General features: G+C 43.5%; 1 protein-coding gene across 1 annotated transcript in view; it reads left to right on the forward strand.

Annotated features, from left to right (window-relative positions):
- Positions 1–22,143, forward strand: part of Syt9 (synaptotagmin IX) — a gene marked incomplete at its 5' end in the record, with an annotated part of 160,824 nt that overhangs the window by 109,722 nt on the left and 28,959 nt on the right. Inside the window, 3 exon segments of the mRNA XM_005380184.2 lie at positions 5,169–5,289; positions 6,695–6,866; positions 8,908–9,037. Of these exon segments, the coding sequence (XP_005380241.1) occupies positions 5,169–5,289; positions 6,695–6,866; positions 8,908–9,037 (423 nt within the window).

Consider the following 22,143-nt stretch of genomic DNA (forward strand, 5'->3'; position numbering starts at 1 on the left):
TGATTTATTTCTCTTATGAGTATGGTCTCTAGTTGTAACCATATACCTACAAAAGCCTCGAGTTTTTAACCTAAGTTTCATATGAGGCTTCAGAAATGAAGACACAAGACTTGGGGAAAAGTATTTTTATGCTTATGTTTGAAGAAGATGGACAATGTATAGAAATATGATTGGATGTAACCTATCTCTATAGATTGATGAAAGAGATCTCAACCATACATGTTTGTTCAGATCTTCTTGACCTCTTTGTACAGTACTCCTTCACGGATATAAGGCAGAACCTTTTCTGGAATAAGGGTCTTAATGACCTACTATCAGATAAAATAAGTCAGAGAATTTCTTGAGGGCCAACTCCAAATAGAAAGACAGAGACGAAGCTAGAGGAACACTTCCAGGTTTTATGGCTGGCTTTGACGACATGGAATTCTAGTTTCTAAGAACTAGTTTGAGGAAAAGAAACTCTAATGTCTTTGGGCCACCTTGAATGAGAAGGGGTAATAGGCACAGAATGGCAGGAGGTGATCAGAAAAAGACTTCTTCTTAGACTTGCACTAAGAATATATGCCCTTCTATGTAAATCAGAGTTCCTCAACCTTGTCCCCATTGTTGGACCAGATAGAACTCTTTGCTTCTGAGGTTCTCTGTGTCCTGTAGTTCAAAGTACTTAGCATGGAGAAGCACCATGCTAAGTACTTTGGGATATCATGTTTTGAACCCTAACACTTGCAAGGGTAGTAATAATAATAATAGCCACATAATATTTATATCATATCATATGTTTATCTTTTTAAAATCAACTTTGCATTTTACATGTTAATTCTGTTTTCCAAATGAGGAAACTGAGAACAGAACTAAGGAAGCAAGACATTATATAGATTATCTAAGGTTGCAGAATGGTTACATGATGAATCAAGGCTTGAACTTAGCTTCAATTAATTGCACTGTATATCCAAGCTTCAGCAGCTTTAAAATGCAAATATTTAGCTCATTTACATTTAGTGTCATTACTAAAATAGCTTGGTTTAAATTTAGCTTCTTACAAATTATCTTCTGCTTCTACTACATTTTTCTCTTTGATTTTGTTCCTTTCTCTCTGCCTTTTTTTTTCTTGCCTCTTTTTGATTAAATTGGCTATTTTAGACGAGATCAGGCACATTGAGGGTGGTATGACTAGTTGGATATTTTAAAACATCTACTTTCTCTCCCTTATTGGTTTACTAACTACAACTCCATATTGTATTACCTTAGCATTTCTTTTGGGTATATATTATATATCTTTAACTTATGTAGGTTAACTCTGCAACAATTGTATTCTCATATCTTCCAATGAACAAGCCCAACAAAATGAGAAGCTTTCTTTCTCCATATTGATTTTTCAGTATCAAGGATAACTCAGAATGATCCTGCTTGGGTTATATCTTTATCCTTTGTCCTAGGAAATCCTATGGAGTTAACATTTTGATCCCAAAATTCTTGCAGCAGAACTTCAGAGATTTGGGAAGGAATTCACCAGAGGGAAAGAAGAGGAATACAAAAGTACATTAGTTAGGCCACACGCCACAGGCAAACATCACAGGAAGAGTATACAGGTTGTCAGGTAGAGAGTTCACACATGCTTGTCAAAAATTCCCCATATAGGGGCTGGGGATTTAGTTCAGTGGCACAGCGCCTGCCTGGCAAGTGTGAGGTCATGAGTTTGATTCCTGGTACTGGAAAAAAAAAAAAGTTCCCGGTATATCTTGCTAACAGTTCTGAACCTTGGCCGCACAAAGCAGGAACAAATGAAGCATTTCTTTGTCTGACATGTTCCTTTCCCTTGAGTCCTCCTGGGCAGTTAGCCACCAGTGACACCTCTATGTGTCTGATTCCTGTCAAGTTGACAAAGAAGCCAGATACTCCAGCACCCCTTTCTGTTTGACTTTTATCAGCACTGGAGGAAGACTTGCACTAAGAATATATGCCCTTCTATGTAAATCGGAGTTCCTCAACCTTGGCCCCATTGTTGGACCAGATGTAACTCTTTGTAGTGAGAAGCTTATTTTTTTTGCATCATTGGATGTTTTGTGATATTTCCCTCTTCAGCTGGGCAATCAAAGTTTTCTCTAGATAGCATCAAATGTATCCTGGCAGAGCACAACTGCACCTGATTGAAAACCAGTGGTTTACAAGGAATATTTACAAACGTCGAGAGCTACACGTTCTTATCCCATCACTACCGTTCATCACTGCAGATTCAGCTCCCAGTCTGGAAAGAGCAGAGTTGAACACACAATGTGACATATATTAAAAGAATAAATGAAAGGATAAATAGATGGATGGATGCATGGATGGATGGGTGAAAAGAAAAAAGGTGGATGATTATTCGCTATGTTATTCTGGGGAAAGGAGTGGCACAGTGGGTATGTAACTGAGAAGAGGGGATATTTTACCAGTTGGCTTGAAATTTTCTGTATTGCATTTTATTAATCATTCTATTTTTATAATTTGGAAAAATTTTTATTTCTTTTTCAATCACTTGAAGACAAAACCAAATATTTCATCTTTGATAACAATTCCTTTCTTTTCTACTTTTACTTTAAAAAGTACAAATGTGCGCTTAACCATAGTTCATATTCTGAGTACACTATCAAGTCTGAGATTTGATTTTTTTTAACTCATGAGCAAATAGTCAGATAGCATAAATATTTATGAATGGTAAAAAATGAAGCATACTTAGTGCAGAAGTAATCTGGCACATTACATTTAATTATGTGCATCAGCCTTGAGGGCAGGGACTGAACTGAGTGAATTTTCATGTCCTAGACTTTATATATGAGTTGTGTGCATGGTGCAGGTCCTCAGGATATGTATATTGAATGATAGATTGTGAGCATTGTTGTAGTCATGATTTATAGATGTAAAATAGGACACATAATTTATAAGATGATTTTATAATATTCACTAAAAAAAAGTCAAATGCAGAAAAATGCAGTAGATCTGTCCACATACGAAAGACCCAAAGAATCCAGCTGAGGGCCTGGGTCCCATGGCAACGTCCTGCATGAGTTCAGTTGAAGACCTAGAGCCTATGGCAGTGTCCTCCACTGCCTAGAGCCACGACAACGTCTCATGCAAGTCTGTATCAAGGATCTGCACTGCAAAGGCCCAAAGGTCAGTGGTGGGAGCTAGAAAGTCTGCACCAGCGGCATGAAGGATCTGTGCCAGTAGGATGAGGGATCTGCGCTGGAGCCAGTAATCAACACTCAAGGTGAGCACCAGAGCTCCCCCAGAAAGAACTGCAGCCATCATCAGAGACAATGAAGACCTGAGCTCCTCTGACAGTGAGAACAGTTGAGTTCATAGCTGGAAAGCCAGCGTGAGAAGTTTCTCCAGGAGAATCAACACCATAACATCTTCCCCTCCAGTTCTTTATGCTGTCAGAAATAATCCTCAGGTGGGCCTTCCATACCCAGAACCGCACTGATTCAGTTCACCTGGGTGCTATAGGTTGACCGTTACTTAATCCACCACAAATGTTCACAAACATGACTTTGGTTGCTCCTATAAAAACAAGATTTTCTGGACAGGATAAGGTGAGAGAAGAAAATAGGTACCATGGAAATCCCCTGAGAGAAGAAATCAAAGGGCAAAGGAATGGGCCAAGAAGTGAGAAAACAGAAATACGAGCTGTAGACCATTGTAGCTTCTCTTTCCCTCTGTCACTTGCAGAAGGTTGGGTAAGACCTGTTTTCAGTGGGGGCAGACCTTGTTCCCACATAGCGAACCCAGCATCATAAAGCAACCAGAATTTGCTATGTGTAAAACCCTTGCTCTTGTAGGACTGGTCCTCTGCCCAAGCCTTTCCCTGAAAGGAAAAGCCTGGCCACTTGTGTCTCTTGAGATCAGGGCTGCAAGAACCAGGGGACCCTGGCTTGCAAAGTGAGATGATTTATTGTGCAAGGCAACCAATCACAAAGACACAGAGCAATCCATCTGCTTTGCCCACCAAATAGATTCCTTCGGTTCATCCTCCTGTGGAAACAGTCAAGCTGGAGAGGTTGAGCGAGGTGACCTTACAGAGCTGAATCTGTGCTTCTAAAAATAGAAAACATCCTTGGAGAATCCAGGAGGGAAAGGGAGGCTGTGGATGTTGAGGGCAAAAACTTGACTCCCCAGAGTAATGTCAGTATGAAACTGTATTAATTAGACACAGGCGCCCAGCGCGATAACCTCAGGTACCTCTCAGAAATTGAAACTAAATAAACTGGGTTTTTTTCTCTGCCTAGTTACACTCTCTCTGGGCTAAAAAAGGGAGAAAGAGACTCGTGTTTTCTGACCTACTTGAAGGATTGCATACTGGACAAGTTGCCGTCTTCTGAAGCAGAGGGGAAAGGGTGATTTAAAGACAGACAGAGAGAAGGGAAGAGCTGTGTCAAGTGGGAGCCAAGGATTATGCAGGAGGGGTGCTTGGGGGCCTGCAGCTCTGCTCTTGTATGCAGGACCATGCAGGTACGAGGTACATCCAGGGCTGTGTGTGGGGGTCACAGACTGCTGCTCACGCTATATAAGGGCCTTGAAGATTCCAGGGTCCAGGGAAGGTGTGCTGGTGGGCACAGGTTGTGTGCAGTGAGAGCAGGGACTGGGGGTGGTGTACAGGTGTACGCAGAGAAACTGGCTCACTTCAGGGACTGTGTAAGGGAGCCAGAGAGGGGTGCAGGGCTTCATTTGAAATACTGCAGGAGGGCCTGTGGGGCTGCATGCAGAGGGCCCGGGCTAGGTTAGGGCTGTGGAGCACTTGGGGGACTTGTTGCACAGCTTTGGGTGGAGCCTCGGTGTGAACTATGGTAGGATATGAGAAACCGGGATGGGGCTCCATTCAGGACCACCGAAGAGGTGTGACTTCCTCCCTGGAGGCTGTGTTCTGGGCTCCAGGGACCAGCCAGCCTGTGGACAACTGTATGTGGCCCAGCTTTGCTGTCTAAAGATGGGCTGTGCTTCCCTAGGTGAGGACTCCAAAGTGCGGGGCTGAGTCCTTCTCCCTGTGTCTGCTCCGAAAGACAGAGATGCCTGGGGTTCATGAGCCGAGGAGGAGGTGCATTATGGTTCCTGCCAGTGCAGTCCTGAGGCTGAGCCTCATGCACACCGGCTGCAGACACTTTCTAATGCTTGCATTTTTGCTTTCTCTACAGGACAATGTGGATCTTGGAGAGCTGATGTTTTCCCTCTGTTATCTTCCCACGGCTGGTAGGCTGACCATTACCATCATAAAAGCAAGGAATTTAAAGGCAATGGACATAACAGGAGCATCAGGTGGGACAGTCTCAAAGTTAGACTTCCTCATCTGTTTCTGATGTCATACTTCATAAAGTTCTAATATAGTAATAAAGCACACTGGTACTGGAGCCAAACTGCTTGCATATCATCACAGTCCTGCCACCTAAGAGCCATGTGACCTTGGCTTAAGTAATTTAATCTCTTTGGACTTTATGGTGCCATCTATAAAATGAGAGTAATATATCTCATGGGGTTGTAAGTTTGAGTAATACTTATAGTCATAAAAACAGTATCTGGTATATATTAGATGCTGCATAATGTTAGTTTTATTATTAGTCTTTCTTGTGGCTTCACCATACATTGGACTTACAGTTTGCACATGCTGATATAGATTCCTTAATTGGCTCCTTTTCCTCAGATGTCACCATGTCAGGCTTCTTGAGGATTAAAGTCCATCTTCTCTATATGCCAGGGAACTACATTGTTTGGTTTTTCCAGTGAATCAAGCATGTATGCTTAAATTCTAAATCCTAACCAAAAATAGTCTCAACATGCAATTCCCATGATATAAATTCACAAGCAACCTAGGCAGGGGCTCTTCCAGGGTGGTCACAAACACCCAGTACACACAGAGTCACAGTCTCTAAGTCACTCATGATGGGGGTTATACTCTGGGACCTGTACTCTGGGTTTTTTAAGCAGAAAAGCTGATGTGGCCCCTCTGGCCTCTACATCCCTCCTGAAATGAGTGATGTGTCAGGGCAGCGTGTGGCTGTTCAGAGAGATGAAGAGCTCTCCACTGAGCAGGTAGGTAGACAGTGAAGTGCTAGGGGACCAGAACAGCATTGTCTGGAGCAGAGGTCAACCTTGTCTCCTATCACCCTATCACAATGCCATGCCTAAGCCAGCCAGTGTGCTTTCTCTCCCTGACAGGTGAATTACTTTGCATTTTGCACCCATACCTTGGCTGCACACAGCTTTGCGACCTCTTCCACTTGAGGAAACCCACCCTCAAAGGATCTACCTCTCCTGTAGGAATTCAGGAAATCTAGAAATTCTCTTCCTTAAAGACCTGATCTTTAGGAAAGCCTTCCCTGGGATGGCTTAAAATTGGGGACCTCAGGCCTATTTCCTACTCCTTGGAAATATCTATGCATTGCTGTTCCTATCACAACCAGGCAGGTCTTAAATTCTAGCTGGAATATTTTCTAATTCCGTAACAGATGTTTTCACACTATTTTTAAATTTCACACATTTTTAGAAGACACTGTCCTGTGCTTTTTTTTTTGAATGAATGACTTAATTATCCTAACTAGTCACTGTCCTGGACACCGCATTAATTAAAATTCTCAAACTCTAGGCTGGTGGTAAAGGAGTTCTACATGCAAACCCCCAATCTACACTTCTTCTCACAGTGCCCCTGCTTCTGTTGTCTGTACAGATCCTTATGTAAAAGTCTCACTGATGTGTGACGGCAGACGACTGAAGAAGAGGAAAACATCCACCAAGAGGAACACGCTGAATCCTGTTTACAATGAAGCCATAGTCTTTGATGTCCCTCCCGAGAACATTGACCAAATCCACTTGTCCATAGCAGTCATGGACTATGACCGGTGAGATACGTGGAGCTCTGTCTCAGTGCGAGTCTGCTGTGTCCTGGGCAGGGAGGGCAGAGTGGGGAGCAGCCATGGATTCTTAGCTGGTGTCTGAGGCCACAGGAAATGACTGGACGGGCAGCACATGGAAGGCGGGTTGACCAGAAGTCACTGTTTTTCAAAGTATGCTGTAGACTCAGGTTGCTGCAGTGCCTCTCAGCTCTTCCAGTCTTTCTTCCCCTCTTTAATCTCCTTCTCCTCCTCCACCCTTGCTGCTTGTCTGCTTCTTCCCTTTCCTATCTCTGCATACCTCCTGAAATCTGACTTGGAGAACTGCGGCCCTACGGTCTTCCCTACAGCCTGACAATCCTGACTACCCTTAGGGAAAACATTCCACTCAAAACGGCAGAATGATTACTCTAGCCAGACCATCAACATTTCTAAATACATAACTTCAACCTTTTTTTCTTTCTTTCCTCCTTGCAGTGTGTTTAATAAAGATCATTTCCATCCACTTAAGTCTGAAAGCAAACACAGAAATGTTCTCTTGAAAATGCTAGAATCAGTATGGGTGACAGGGTACATTAAAATGTATAAGATGCTAGACTTTTAATTAATACAGCACAGAAGAGATATTTATAGCCTGCATTGTAGCCAATTGTGTATTTAAAGGACAGATTTAAAAAACAGTCATTTTAATATGCAAAGGAAGTACCAACAGGGAATTATACATGTTAAACCAGTCATTAGACTGAAATGCAAAGTCTCTTTTTAATTAGAAACCTCCCACGTGGTCTGGGCACAATTATAAAAGAAAAAAATCATTCTGACTTCTAATATAATCTTACAAATATTATTTGTAGCTAAAATTTTCCTACATACCCCTGAAATGTCAGCAAGGCGGCTTCAATGACCTAAACACTTTTTCCAGCAGATGCCTGCGTGAAGCGTGATGGTCTTCCAGCACAGCTGCCCTTGGGTGTGACAGCCCATGCTGAACAGTAACCCTTGTCACGTCTCCTCTGGGCAACACACAACACGAGTAGTGTCAGGCCCCAGAAGGGGATGTTGCCCACCAGCTATGACAGTCTAGGCCAGCACTTTTCAAGCTATTGCCAAGATTCTTGCATTGACAAATCTGATTATACGATCTCTGGCTCAATTTCATTATCAGTAAACTCATGAATCTGGCTTGGAAAAATCCGTAGCAGAATCCACAAGGCTTCTTCATACATCCGATTTTAATGAGCATAGACTCAAAAACCCTCCATGCTACCAACCCCATGTTTGTCTCCTGTCTACCACTCACACACACATACTAGAAAAATACTCACTTTTACAGAAAGAAAATATGTGGGCTTCGCTCTTACAGAGTTAAAGCATGGGTGATGTCCTTCCAGTTATGCAAAAGATTTTAACAAAAGAATCACTAAGAAAAAAAATTGGCCTAAGGCAGAGACCTACCTAAGGAAATTTTCATTAGTCCCATGGCTAAAAGAGCCAAGGTATTTGCATAGGTGGGAAATCAGGTTGGATCAAAGTGTAAAAGCTGGGCCTAGATGGGAAGAGGGAGTACTGTACACGATGAGACTATTCTATAGCAGAATGTGAGCAAGGGGATCCAGGAGGCTCCTGCATTCTACCCTGTTTGTGGGCTCAACACCCATGACTACAGACTCAGAGCTGCTCCTTCACTCATCCTTGGGTGCCTTTTGTGGGAATTTTGGTGGCCATTATTGCAAGAAAAACCTTTCCGATGGCTTCCTGTCTATGACACAGGTTTAGAGACCAACCCAGTTCTAGAACCATAGGAGGTCCCCTTAGCATATATCAGGGAGTTCTTTGAACATAGGGCTCCTGGGAACTAACTAAACCATGTCAGTGTTACAGGTACAACGTCAAATCCCAAGTTCTACTGGCTAGCCAGCTTGGCCTATAGTTTTAACTTAGGGAATGAAAAAAACGCCCTCTCCTCCTGTGCACCCTCAGTTTAATTGAATAGCTGTTGCTTTTACATACCAACATTTTAAGCAAAAACTATTGTGGGCCATTTTCACAGTGTAGGTCACAATGAGATCATCGGTGTGTGTCAAGTAGGCAACGAGGCAGAGAGGCTGGGCAGAGACCACTGGAGTGAAATGCTGTCATACCCGCGGAAGCCCATCGCACACTGGCACTCCTTGGTGGAGGTAAGACCCTATCCCCATGTGTTCCACTTCGACCAAGAGAAAATGTTTTACTGTTGAAATGCAAGAGCACCAAAGGTAGCCAAGCACCAGGATCTGCCTCAAAGATATATTTCCCTGGTTATATTTCCTGGGACCTGCCTTCGATCTGAGGTTTAATCTGTACTCCCATCAATCTAGTAAGTTTTGAACATTGATCAGGGATCATCCCTTACCTTGATTGTCTTTTTAAAAGATCAGGATTATCTGGTTCCACATCGCGGGTTTGGGTTGCTATCTAGAGGGCCTCTGCAGAATCTATGTGAATGTGGCATTTCAAGCTATCCTATGTTGTCTTGAGGCTGTTCATGAGCCTGAGAAAGAGAAGGTCTTGAATCTAGGAATGGTGCTGGAACTAATCTGTGACTCTGTGTAAGTTGGTTAGTATCAGGTTCAACTACGTAACAGTAAACTATGAAACAACAGTAGGTAAAATGGAAATTTCTTTCTTACGTGCAAATGGTCCAGAAGGAAACAATATAGGGTGTTATTATAGTGAATTCAGGATCCACAGAGACCTAGATGTCTTCAGTCTTTCTACTTTACTGTCCCATTGGTCCCATTGTGATTTCTTTACTTGAAGTCACTTCATTATGCAGTATGATGGCTAAGTTCCAACCATCACATATTTTCCAGGCCATGCAAAGGTGGACAGGGACGTGATTCAAAGAAACACACATTTGTTTTTTAAGGACTCTTAAGATTGCATGCAACACTGCTACTTACGTTTCATTTAGTCACAGAACTTTGGGCATGCAGGGGAGAGCGGGAAATATTCTTTTGGTTCAGTTCCCTACTGCAAATTGGGTTTCGTTTGTGGGAAGAGGAGGGTAGGATGCCTGAAGGCAGCTGGCCATCATTCTTCCCCTCCATTCCTCAGTCACTCACTCATCCGCCGTCACTTCTTACTCATTCTGCTCTCATTTGTTTTTGTTCATTTTTTGCACACTCATTCCCCCAAAAGTAATTTACACTCACTAAGTAACATTTGAGAGTTAAATGTCATTGCGATATAGAAAATACTGCTATGAGTAAGAAGCTCACTCTTCCCTTGTAAACTTTACAGCTGATAAGAGAAACAGGATGGTGCATAAGTTAATCATTAAAGTGCAGACCATAAGCATTATCTATGAAAATGCAAAAGGGCACAGAGGAGAGAGGCATTCGTTGTGCTTAGAGGAGACTGTTGTGAGCATTTCCGCTTTTCACTCTGAGCAAGTGAAAAGAATGGAACCCTGAGAATGGGGATGCCAGGAAACAGGCCGCAGTTATTTATGAGGGCACTTTGGGTTCCAGGCAGAGAATGCTCCTTGGTTCTCCCCAGTGCCGGCAGCTGTTCCCTGCACAGCCACCCTCAGAGGGCAGAACCAGAGCCTTTGTCCAGTGTCTGCCATTGATACCCCAGGGTCTGGCTACCGCAGATGTGGGGCTACCGTGGGAGGGGGAGAAAGACCCCCAGCCCAGGCCTGAGGACAAATGGACACTTACTTTGTTGGAATGGGTTGGAAGGGAGACTCCAAGCCTCAGGGCCTCTGAGTGTCTTCAAGGAGTACCGAGGGCCCCCTAATTTGCAGGTCCCTAAAGACACCTCTGCCCCTGGGCCATGAAAGCTAAAGCTTTCTCTCTCCTGGACTCAAAATGAGTCCCTAAGAGAGACTCAGAGAACCTGTGAAGCACTTGAGAAGTAGCTGGGGGACTGACACTGACCGAACTGTACCTCGCTTCTTCAGCTCCTTGGAGAACTCTTGAAAGGTCATCTGTGCACTCATTAAATTGTCCAGGCCTGCCACTGACAATGGCAGAGTCATAATAGATTTCTGCACCTTAGAGTTCATCACTGGCTTTAATTCGTACTTGTAATCAGGAATGTCAAAGTTGTATGACAGGGACTAGAAAAAGGGTTAGGATGAGAATGTGGAGGGGCTGAGATTTGCGTTCTGATTCACGCACAAGCAGTTCTTCCTCAGTGACCATAGCAGGGGAGTAACCCTTAGTGGGGTGTGGCATACCCAGCCCTCAGCAGCCACGGGTGTTACTCAAAGGAGCCATAGGAAACGGGCCTTGGAAGTTTCCCTCACTGCTGAGGGGCAAGTGCTGTGTGACTTGGGTCATCTGGCGGATCTTCCTTCTGCCGCGAGTGCTCCACTTTTTGCAAATCTGTGTTCAACAGTTACGTAAGTGAGAAGTAAACGTCGTTAGGGTTAAACCACTGAAACTGGGGAGTCATTTGCACAGCAGCCGAAATCACTTTGGCTCATAAGATGGTCGTTGCTCAGTTGTTGCAGCAGAGCTAAGGAAGTGAACTGCCTGTGCCTTGCTAGGAGGGCAAATGGGTTGGAGAGGAGGCGCTCCTTCCTTGTTGTTTCCTGTCTCTTTGAAGTAATGCCCTGGACTCCAGATCCATCCCGAGAGGGGAAGCGATGCTTCCCCTTTTAGAAATAAACATGTAACTGGCAGAATTGGGGCAATGGTACCAGAAGAGATAAAAAGCAGCGTTGGGAGGTTGGCCATGCTTTGCTGGCCGATGTTTGGGCAGAGGAGGCTGTAGGCAGAGCGCTGGGACACACACTGGGGTTGCATGGGCCTAGATTCCCTTTGCTCTGCTGCTGTGTGCTGGTTGTTTATCCTTCTGCTTCAGTCTTCTCATCTGCAAAGTAGCCATCAGAGCATTGCCTTTCAAGGGTGGTTGTGAGGCTTAAACAAGTTAATCTCCATGAAGTGCAGTCCAGTGGCTGGCGCATGACAATTCTCAGTGACGTTCTCAGTTATAATCATCGTGTGTGTCCCTCATTCTGACAGGCTGCCGTGTGCCGTCCTGGAACTGTATCAGACAAGGGAATGTCATCCCTAATGTTTACATTAGTCATGGGTAATGAGAGAAAGGCTGAGAGTCCCCCTCCCTGAGCCGTCATCTCAGATGGGGCGGGAGGGCTGTCACTAAAGTCTTGAGTCACATAAACGCACTTTAGTTCTGTCGCTTTAGTTCTTTTCCTCTGCTGTAGAGATAAGTTGCTGTTATACTTTTATATTTCTGCTTTGGATCAAACACAGTACTAAATTACTAAATCCCAGGCCTCTTATGTATGTATGTGTGTGTGTGTGTGTGTGTGTGTGTGTACATGCATGAGCATGTGCGTATGACAGAGAAGCAGAGATAATGAAAGGAGGAGCTGGGATTTAGTATGAAGAAAGGCTGGCCCGGCAGAAGCTCTTCACTGCTGGGTACTGAGGGACCAGGTTAGAACTGAACCCTGAACCCTGCAGAGATCTGGCAGCCTACTCAGGCTGCAACCGATATACCCTGACCTTGCCAGTGCAGGTGGCAGATGGAGTCTTCAAAGCCAATGAGTTCAAAAATCCGTTACTCTATCAGGGATTCTGGATTGCTTCCCTGCATACTCAAAGGTCAGCCAGTACCGCTCCCTTTGCTAACCATGATGTCAAAGCCTCAGGCAGCTGAGCAGGGCCCCTGCAACCTGGGGATGGGAGCAAATCCCCACTAGGACCATAGGAGGTACCACAGCACCAGAGGCTCCCTTACCAGAGCACCTGCCTCTGCATGGCTGAGAAAGAGTGTGTTGGTCTGGCCATGTTGCTGCACCTTTCCCATTGTCATGAGTGTGGGAAAGGTGACCTACATCATGAGCTTCTGCCTCTGACCTACATCTTGAGCTTCTAGGAGAATAATAGGAAACAGTTCCAGGTTCTTGTCACTTCCCTGTGTAGCGGTGTGCAACTTCTGTATTAATGAACAGTAACCTTAATTTGATGGGAAAACCAGACACAAACACCATTCAGTTAAATCAAATTTTACTTTGCTAGGAGAATGAAGGAAGAGAATACAGCCAGAACATATATAGCAAAGATCAGCAATGTTATCCTGATTGACAGAGCTGAGAAATTCTAACACCCGAAATCCTACTCAGGGGTACTCAAGTGTGGGTCAGTCTTCCTCTTTCCAAATCCGCCTTTGTTCGTATATGTGCATTAGGCTTAAAAGGTTCTGCACCAGTCTGGCTGTGTGCTGGGACCATCTGACTGAGCCTGCTGCTCCCCTTTACTCAGGGTTATTCGATTTCCAGTGTAGCACTAAGCAGTTATGATACCACAACCCTGACATGAACAGATTCTTATTTATCACCTTCAGCCTCATTAAGGGTATGAACTTAGGTCTGTAGCCTAAAGCAAATATCAGTTACCCAGACTTGTCTTGATCAGCCCCCTTTAACTATCTCTAGATATTTATCAAATCCTCAGCAGAGCCTGCCTAGAGCCTTGCAGGTCCGCAGGTTCTCAGGCAAAAGGACTTGCTCCCCCAGGTTGGGTCATAGAAAGGAGGCCTGATCTAGCACCCAATCCAACAGAAGTCTGGGGAGTGGACTTCTTGATAAAGTGTCCTGGAAGGACAGGCAGACTGACTAAAATGCATGGCTTTCCACAAAGCTGTGAAGTGATACACTGAGCAACGTAAGCTCTCTGGTGTCATTCAGAAGAGACTGAGGAAACAAGAGCGGTTCTCCAGGAAGGATGTGGATGGGAAGGACTCACGGAGCAGCAGCAAGCCCAGTGCTACTGCAGGCGTGTGCAGTTACATGGTCATTTCTACTTTGTTCCTCTAGCACATGCTGCCTGAGATGCCTTATTTGCCTTAAGTTTCTCCCTCAATTCATCTGAACCTGGGGTTTCAAGCCTGAGGTGAAAGGATAATTTCATTACTCTTCTGTCAAAGGTGTGCTACTTTCTCTTCTTTCTGCCATACCAAGGTTCTTTTCTGGCTATGACTTCAAGTTTTCCCTCAACATGTGATAGGCAGGTCTGTGGTTTGGAACAGTCTCTTTTTACTGAACAAGTCCTGGCTTTGAGACTTCTGTTTTGAGGAGATTAGCTGACACTAGATCACTGACCTCGCAAGATCTGCCTTCAGCTTGCAGAAATATATGGCATTGATTTAAAATGAATGGGATGTGTCGTGGTTTGTGTCTAGATGTTGCCCCAAAGCCTCATGCACTTTTAGATTGGGCTTTTTGGAGATAGCTGAATCTAGAATTTGTGACTGATTCGTGGTTCAATGCTGGGATTAAGGGTGCTGGAATTAAGGGTGGGTGATTGCTGGATCTGTCCACAGATTGGACTGGCACCACTCTAATCCTGGTAGACTGAATACAATATAAGTACACGAAGAGGCTTGTTGCCCCTCCTCCTCCTTGTTTGTTTGCTTTTGTTGTCTTCTGCCTCCATGAACAGTTGCCCCTCTGCCATGCACCACTCTGCCTTGGAGCCAGCGGATTATGAATGGAAAACTCTACAAACTGTGAGCTAAGTAAGCCTTTCCCCCTTTAACTTTGGGTGTCAGGTATTTTGTCTCAGCAATGAGAAGAGTAACCAACACAGGTGATATGATTTATAGACAATGAAAATACCATACCTCTTATGTAAATACTTAGTATTACATGAATCAATGAAATAAATAAATAAATGAGATATATAATGAAACAAATTGGGTTCCTTTAGTTCTGGAGTTCCAGGATCCTCCATTGGGTGGACTCTGAAGTAAAAGTTAGTTCCAGGTGGAAAAGTTACTGCAGGTGACTCTGCAGGGTGCTGTTCAGATGGAAATAGCCCTAATTAAGCTACAAGCTTTGATTATCTTTTCTCCTGCTTAGGAGAAGTATCTAAGCAGACGTCATGTCTTCCCTTGGTTCCTGTGAAGTGAACTTTCATCTTAGGACAGTGGCTTTGCATTTCGAGGACCACTGAGAAATATTCAGAACAACCGAAGCCTCTTAGGAAAGCACAGTGGCCCTTCTCTGAGCTGATATGGGCAGCCAAGACCTAGAGTACTTCACTCTCCTTTCATGAGAGAAGAAACAGATCCCAGTGCTGACCAGCAGACTGCTGCATGCTGAGCGAGAACTGCTCAGGGCAATGACAAGGACATGAGCCCTTCTGTTGACTTTTCTCACCAAGGAAACATTTCAGCAGCATTTCATACACGGTAATGACTCTTTCTACCCACCTGTAAAGATAAAGAAGGGAAAAATGAAGGGTATTTTGACAGTACAAGGAACTTACTTTTGAGATTTTTTTTAGCAAAACAAACAAAAAAAAAATTAATGGTGAAATTCAGCATTTCAGTGTCCAATAAACACTTGAGGAGACATTGAAGCAAAACTGATCACAAAGGACATAAAAATGTGCTACATTTTTGAGATATGCAAACACTAACAAACTTATTAGGATCTATGCTAATAGGTATAAGTAGCCAGAACGCAGTTTGGAGAAGCAGGCACAGTTAGCATTAATGGGGCACTGTGTTCCCAGCTGCTAGGAGGTATGGCCAACAAACCAAGCGAAGCCCATTCAGACTTTTCCCAAGGAAGTCTTATTTCTTGTAGTGAATTATCTGTAGAAAAAAAAAGTATTTTCTCATCTTCAGATGGGATATAAAACCAGTGACTTCCTGGAAGATCTGCAGAAATAGTAATTTTACAAAACATGGGAATGCTAAAGGCAGATACTAGAGGTATAAAAGATAGCAACAACACGATGGAAAATAACAAATCTGCCTGAACAGAAAGTCAACTACATCTTGACTCTGTCCTCATTCACAAGTGACCTTGCAAGCAGCAGTTTCTGCCCTGAGGGTCACACCTGAATAGTTATTAAATGAGAAGGAGAGTGACAATGGCATTGAGTTCACGCTCCCTGTACCTCCGGGAACTGCATTCAGAGGTGATTGTTAACAGGATAGGATGGGCAGGTTCTTTCCCCTCACATAAAAAGGATCAGCATAGTTTATGCCACTCACAGAAAGAGCCACACCTACTCCTGATGAAAGGTGGGGAATGGTCTAGCGTTTGCCTGGAAAAAGGCCTGGACCAACAGTGGAGTATCCAGCATACGATATCCTAGAAGCCCACTGCTCCTGCAAATCAGTCTTTCAGGAGATGCTCTTGTCAGATGCTGCCTGCCATACATCACCAGTACAAGGTGCTGAAGGGCAAAGCTGAGCATGTGGCTTTCTCTAGTAATGGATGGGGAAAGGTAGGGTCTGATTTACTGATATTTGGACGTCTGGTCTAAGATGGGTCTTTCAGTGTAGCAAGGGAGATGGGGGTGGGGAAGTTTGGTTAGGATTGGATAAAGATCATGATTTAATAGTTTAGATGGACACAGCAAAGAGAGGGTTTTCTACCTGGAATTCAAAGAGTTTTGGAGTAGTGACCTCCACAGATGCTTTCTAAGAAACAGTTGCTGGTTTTTTGGAAGTCCCAGAAATGAAAAAGAATCTTATTCTCAACTTTTAGCTCTCTCAGCAAGAGTCTCTTGGAATAAGCAAAGTTATGGTAATAAAAACAGAATAGCAAAGTCAAATGAATATAGAGACTACTCAGGGGGCAGTAAGCTGTGTTGAGGTAGTCAACTTCATTCTCACTCTCCATGAACAAAAAGTAGGAGGGAGCTCACAGAGGGTCCTGCCTGCTTCCGTGCGTACTCACACGCTGGCAGCGTGAACATGCGTTGGTTGCCTCCATTCTGGGGGCTCTGATTCCGACTGGGGACTCTAGTTCCAGGCTTGCTCAGCAGGGAACATCCGTCACATAACTGTCCTTCCCCATCAATATTTCCCATGATACACTTCAACTCCTCAGTTTAGAAGAAGAATGAAAGTCTATGCTTGTTAACAATATTCTAACACCTGTGTCTTTTAGTCATAAGTTATTTTATTTGAACATAAAATTTATTTGTAAGTATAAATTTAAAGCCTACAGTGAACAGTGGTATCACACAACTTTTTCTCCTATTTTAAATATAATTTAGGACATGAACTATGACAGTCATAATCAAAATGCTTAGGGAAAGGGGATCATCTGAAAAGTAAGGGGAACTTTACAAATCATTGACCAAGCACATTGTACCCTCTGAACTTTCAGGTACAAGACAGATTGTAGTGAGTTGCACCCTGATTGTCAGAAAGAAAGGCAGTTACAGATAAGGTAGGAAAACAGGGTGATTTCTGCCTGTGTCGCTGAGGATCTGCATGGTGCATGCTTAGATACTGTACATACCGATAATAAGCGATCGGATTGACAGTTACTAGAGAAAGGTCATAAAACCAATCAAGAAAGTAAATGCCATCCAAAGGGATTAAGAATGACTAAATTTAAAAATGTAAACATTCTGGATTTTCCTCCCTGTTATTAATGCTTAATGAAGTCTCTGAAGGGGGCATGGAGATTTAGATCCAAACAAATCCACATCTGTTTGTTCTTTCCACTAGGCTTTATCTGCATGCTACTTCTGTGGTGGTCTGAATGTTTGTTACCCTCCCCACAAACTCTCATGTTGAAACCTAATCTCCATTATAGTGTTATTAAAAGGTGGGCAGTGGCTCGATTATAAGGTCTCTGCCCTCATACGTGAGAAGAATGTCTTATGAAAGAGGCCTACCCTGTGAGGATACAGCAAGAAGGCACACTGAACCAGAAAGCTAGACCTCACCAGACACCAGATCTGCTAGTGCCTGCCTCTCCACTTAGAGCCTGAAAGATGACATCAGCATTGTACTTGGGTCAAGTAGACGAGGGTGACGAATCTGACTTTTCCAAGTGCATTTTAAGTTGTATATTCCTAAAAGCTGCAGACTGTTTACTTTCAGGATTTGGGATAATCGCTCTTAGGGCACTACTTACGAATTATGTGACATCTCCATTGTCTTTCAAGTATGAAACCAACCCATTGTGTGAATGTGGACTTACTTAAAAAATAAAGCTTCAATCAGGAATGAGGACCCAGAGATCTTTTCAGAGAAAGAAAACATAACTGAAAAGCCCTGCGCTCTTAGGGCAATATGGAGAAATCAGGGACCTGAAGTCAGGCGCACTGTTTGAGTCAGGAGAGAACCTAAGCCTTCACTCACAAGATGAGGTCAGCATCAGCTCCAGCCCTTCTCCTCCCACATCAGCGGGCATACAAGAGTTAACAGCAGAGACCTTGAGAAAGCTGCTCTTTGTTACAAGGAAATCACTTTTAGCTGGAGTTGCTGCTGCTGGAGGAGAGGCTTGAAAGCAAGAGAGGGAATAATAGGGAAGAAAAGAACTTTCGAATCACATGGGAGTCTTCGAGGACTACTCAGCCTAGAAGATGTGGCTCTTACTGATTCAAGCCCGTAACTCGCTAAAGCTCCCAAGCACAGATGTAACTTCCTTCCCTGTCTTTACAGATTGAGTTTGAATTCATGGGAGCTCAGGAGGCTGTCCTGCTGAGTATGGGCTTCCTCAGTAGCAAGAACTAAAGGCAGAATTAGCAATAGCAATTACACTGGGAGCACAGTGCTGAGCCCTTGTTGTGGAGGAAGTAGAGGGTCTCTGATCCTTAAATGACAGTACTTGAGCACCTACAGAGGCTGATATAACTTGATTAGAAAATCAGCTGGACAGACAAAAAGATAACTCTATGAGACAGAATAATGGGGAAGCAGGAGGATTAAAAAAGAAGTAGATATAGACCAGATTTGAGGCTTCCTTTATTCCCAGCCTAGAAAAGAGGCCTTGAAAGTTAAGGACTGAGCCCCCTCCACCATCACCAACCATGCTCAGGGAACATTAGCCGACCCCTGTTTCTAAGGCTCTGTGCTGTGAAAGGGACATTCTTAGTGACTAGTATGGAGTGTGATGGGAGACTGTTATATAAGGTTCCTTCCATGTCGTTGCAAGCTGAAGAAAGAATAGCTTGGGAAGAGAAGTACTGGAAGCACAGGGAACAGAATTTGGCAGCATTGGGTGAACGGGAAATTGGAAGCACTGCCTTCAGAGGGATTGTTATGAATTTGCATTTGGATCTTAAAGTGAGGATTTGTGAAATTGCATTCAGGATTTTAAAACTTGCCAAGTCTGCCCCAGGCTGGATGTCCCTGATACTTCTGTGTGATTCTGGATTATTTGTGATCTGTTTATGTGAGTGTAGAGATACAAATGTAAATTAGTTCCTAGCTTCCTAAAACACAGGTAAAGATCTCACTGTTTAATACAGTAGTGTCTAATTTTGGAGGGTTTGGGGGATTTTGTTTTGCTTTTTGCTAAACTCATTCCTGAAGTGAAATTCATCTTGTGAATTGAATGTGTATGACAGATAAATGCAAGAGCTTGTTTAAAAGAAATGGGAACTAGAGAGGAGAAGGAAAGAAAGGAAGGGAAAAGAAAAAAAAAAGTCCATACTCCTACATGAAATAAATTGGACACATATGTTTGAGTATCACATTGCTTCTCTGGTGTGGGAAAAGGTAAATAAGGGCAAAATGTATAACAGATACTGGGAAATAGGAAGAAAATATTCAAATGTGGAAGAAAACAAAGGATGGGGGAGGGAGAAGGGAAAGAAGGGAAAAAAGAAAAAGAGAATAGGAGGAAGAAAATGGAAACAAAGCTTTTGTAAATAAGGAGCGGAAGAGGGGTTAAAGGCAGGAGAGGGGATTGGAGGAAAAAATAGATAAATGCAAGAGCTGCTGTGACCGAAGCAGGCAAATATTGAAGGAAGCAAAATCATTTAATCTGAGAAAGGCATGGCTCAGTAAACTTCCTGTCAACTACCCTATTGTGGTGTTGTCACTGGTGTTTTGACAGGAAGGGGACTCTCATGCCAGCTCCACCAGCTGGGGCTGCTGAGCTTGAGCAAGTTACCTGATCGCTCTAAAGATCAGTTTCCTCCTCTCTAAGTGGGGACATTAGTGTAAATAAAATACCTGTCGTGATGATTAAATGGCATAACACAGTGGTGGCGGACCGACAGCACACACATGCCACTTTGGGCTGTTTGGATCACTGAAAGCTCTAAAACGTTCACTGTCACTGTCACAGCATATCTGAAAGCACCAAGCATGGGATGCAACAGTGAGCAACGCTCGTCAAGTGTTTGCTTCCTTTCTGCAGCCAATTAAAATGCACTACAAAATTTTGGGAAAATGTAACTTTACCCAGGTTTTTCAGCAGCTGATTTTCAATGATGCTATTGCAGTGCTCCAATAAGGATAACTTTTTGGGTATGTTCCAGATTTCTCATTTCTTTGGCTTTTAGAATTTCCAGTGCTTCACTGAGACCAGTATCAAGAACATAAGCTGTAGTATAGGATTTCAACAAGTTCCTTGTTATATGCAGAATAGAACAATAGGCCTCAAATGTTCTTGGCTATGATTAATACCAAGAATGTTGATGTCATTATGCACAGATGTACAACTGAAGCAAAAAGTTCCATTAAATAATACACAGACTGTGATATATATATTTTTTAATTTTTAATTTTATCTTTTAAAAAGAACGCTCATCACTACCATCAAAATCTAATAACAGGTCACTGTTCTCAGTATGAAAAGTGTTAAAGTAAATTACATGTATTTTCAGAGAGGGTAGTGTAATTTTGATCTAGTAGGGGAGTATTATAAGGGAGATGTCAAAATCGTGATCATAGCATAGATTTTTTAGAATCATCCATTGTGGTCTTTTCTCCAAAACACTGGAACTCTAGGCTTTTCATCATGTATCTTTGCCAGATATCATACCTTGGTTTTTACCTTCTCTGCATAGGATACCACATGTCTGAGTTTGTTCCACATTTACTTGATCACAAATGAAATATTTTTCCACAACTATTTAACCTTTGGTTTGGAGGTATGCTTAGCCTTATAATACTAACCAGCATAGAGACATGAACTGTGGGTTTGTCATTGATGAGCAGTGTTGGATAAAACTACAAAAGGAAAAAGAGGCAATTCTCCCTGGAGGTGTACATCCCTGCTATGGGGAGCTCCCTGAGGTGAAGGCTCCACGTGACTCCTTCCCTCCTGCTGGGAACCAGATACTACACTGAGTGCTGCAGACACAGGCACAAAGATGAAGCACTAGCTCTGGAGAGGCTGGTGAGGAAGACTGTAAATGGCTCTAGTATAATATCATTAATTATATAATTGGTGCTTTCAAATTTTGTGTGAGAGCATAGATGAGAGAGTTCCTGACCCTCCATAGGGGAGAGGATGGTGACCAAAGACACACACTGGCCCCACTTGAGCAGGCCCTTAGAAAGGAGTAAAAGTCCTCCCATTGAGCAAAGAAGAAAAGGAAAAGAATAAAGATCTATGCGTTCAAAGGCACAAAGTTGTGAAAGAGGAGGGCCAGTACGTGGGACACCGAGGAGTTCAGATGATTGAAATACAGGACACCCAGGGTTTGGAAATGAGGCCAGCAAAGCAGGGCAAAGGAGTTTAGCCTTTCTGCTGGGCGGTAAAGGAGCTTCAGAATGATTTTAAGAAGAGATGCAGCATGCTCAGCTTGATGTTTAAAAAGGATCACACTGACCATCTGGAGGAGGTGAGCAGGAGGGAAGGCTGGAGGCAGGGACAGCTGCAGTGGCCAATGTGAGCTACGCTGGGGCCTGAAGAGGGCAGAGCAGAGGGGACGGGCAGGGAAGAATGGACTTGCAAAGGTTTGTGAGCTAAAATTGAATGAGTGGTCAGCGAGGGAGAGGAGTTCAGGATGGTAGCCAGGCTTCTGCATTGACCAGATGGATGGCCCTGCTGTTTACTCAGCTACAGAATGGTAGAGAAAGGGGTTTGCGACGAGGGTTGAGAGAAGGAGAGGCAGACAAGGAGAGAGGAGAGATTAAGGCATTTCAGCCAGCACCAATGGAATTTGACAGAATGCGCTGCTCATGCATTACCTTCTAAAAGGTACTCTTCTCAAAGGCATGATTGGGTTCACAACAAAGTTATTTAAATCTTAACCATTGCACGCACGCATGCGCATGCGCACGCATACACACACACACACACACACACACACGCACGCACGCACGCACTGCTCCTATCTACAGCCATTTTCTTAGCTGACAGGCAGTCAGATTCTCTCCTGGGCCTAAGGCCACGTGAATGATAGTAGTTGGCGCACCTACTTTTTTCCATGAAAATGCCTGTGCCTATAATCAGCTTACAAAAGGCTAATTAGCCGGAATTTTAAGCCCCCAAACCTTTGAGGAAGAACATGTCAGAAAGCTCAGATCTTTAGGGACAGCCTTCTATGAG

Source organism: Chinchilla lanigera, unplaced genomic scaffold, assembly GCF_000276665.1.
Source record: "Chinchilla lanigera isolate Chin_1 unplaced genomic scaffold, ChiLan1.0 scaffold00013, whole genome shotgun sequence".
NCBI lineage: Eukaryota > Metazoa > Chordata > Mammalia > Rodentia > Chinchillidae > Chinchilla > Chinchilla lanigera.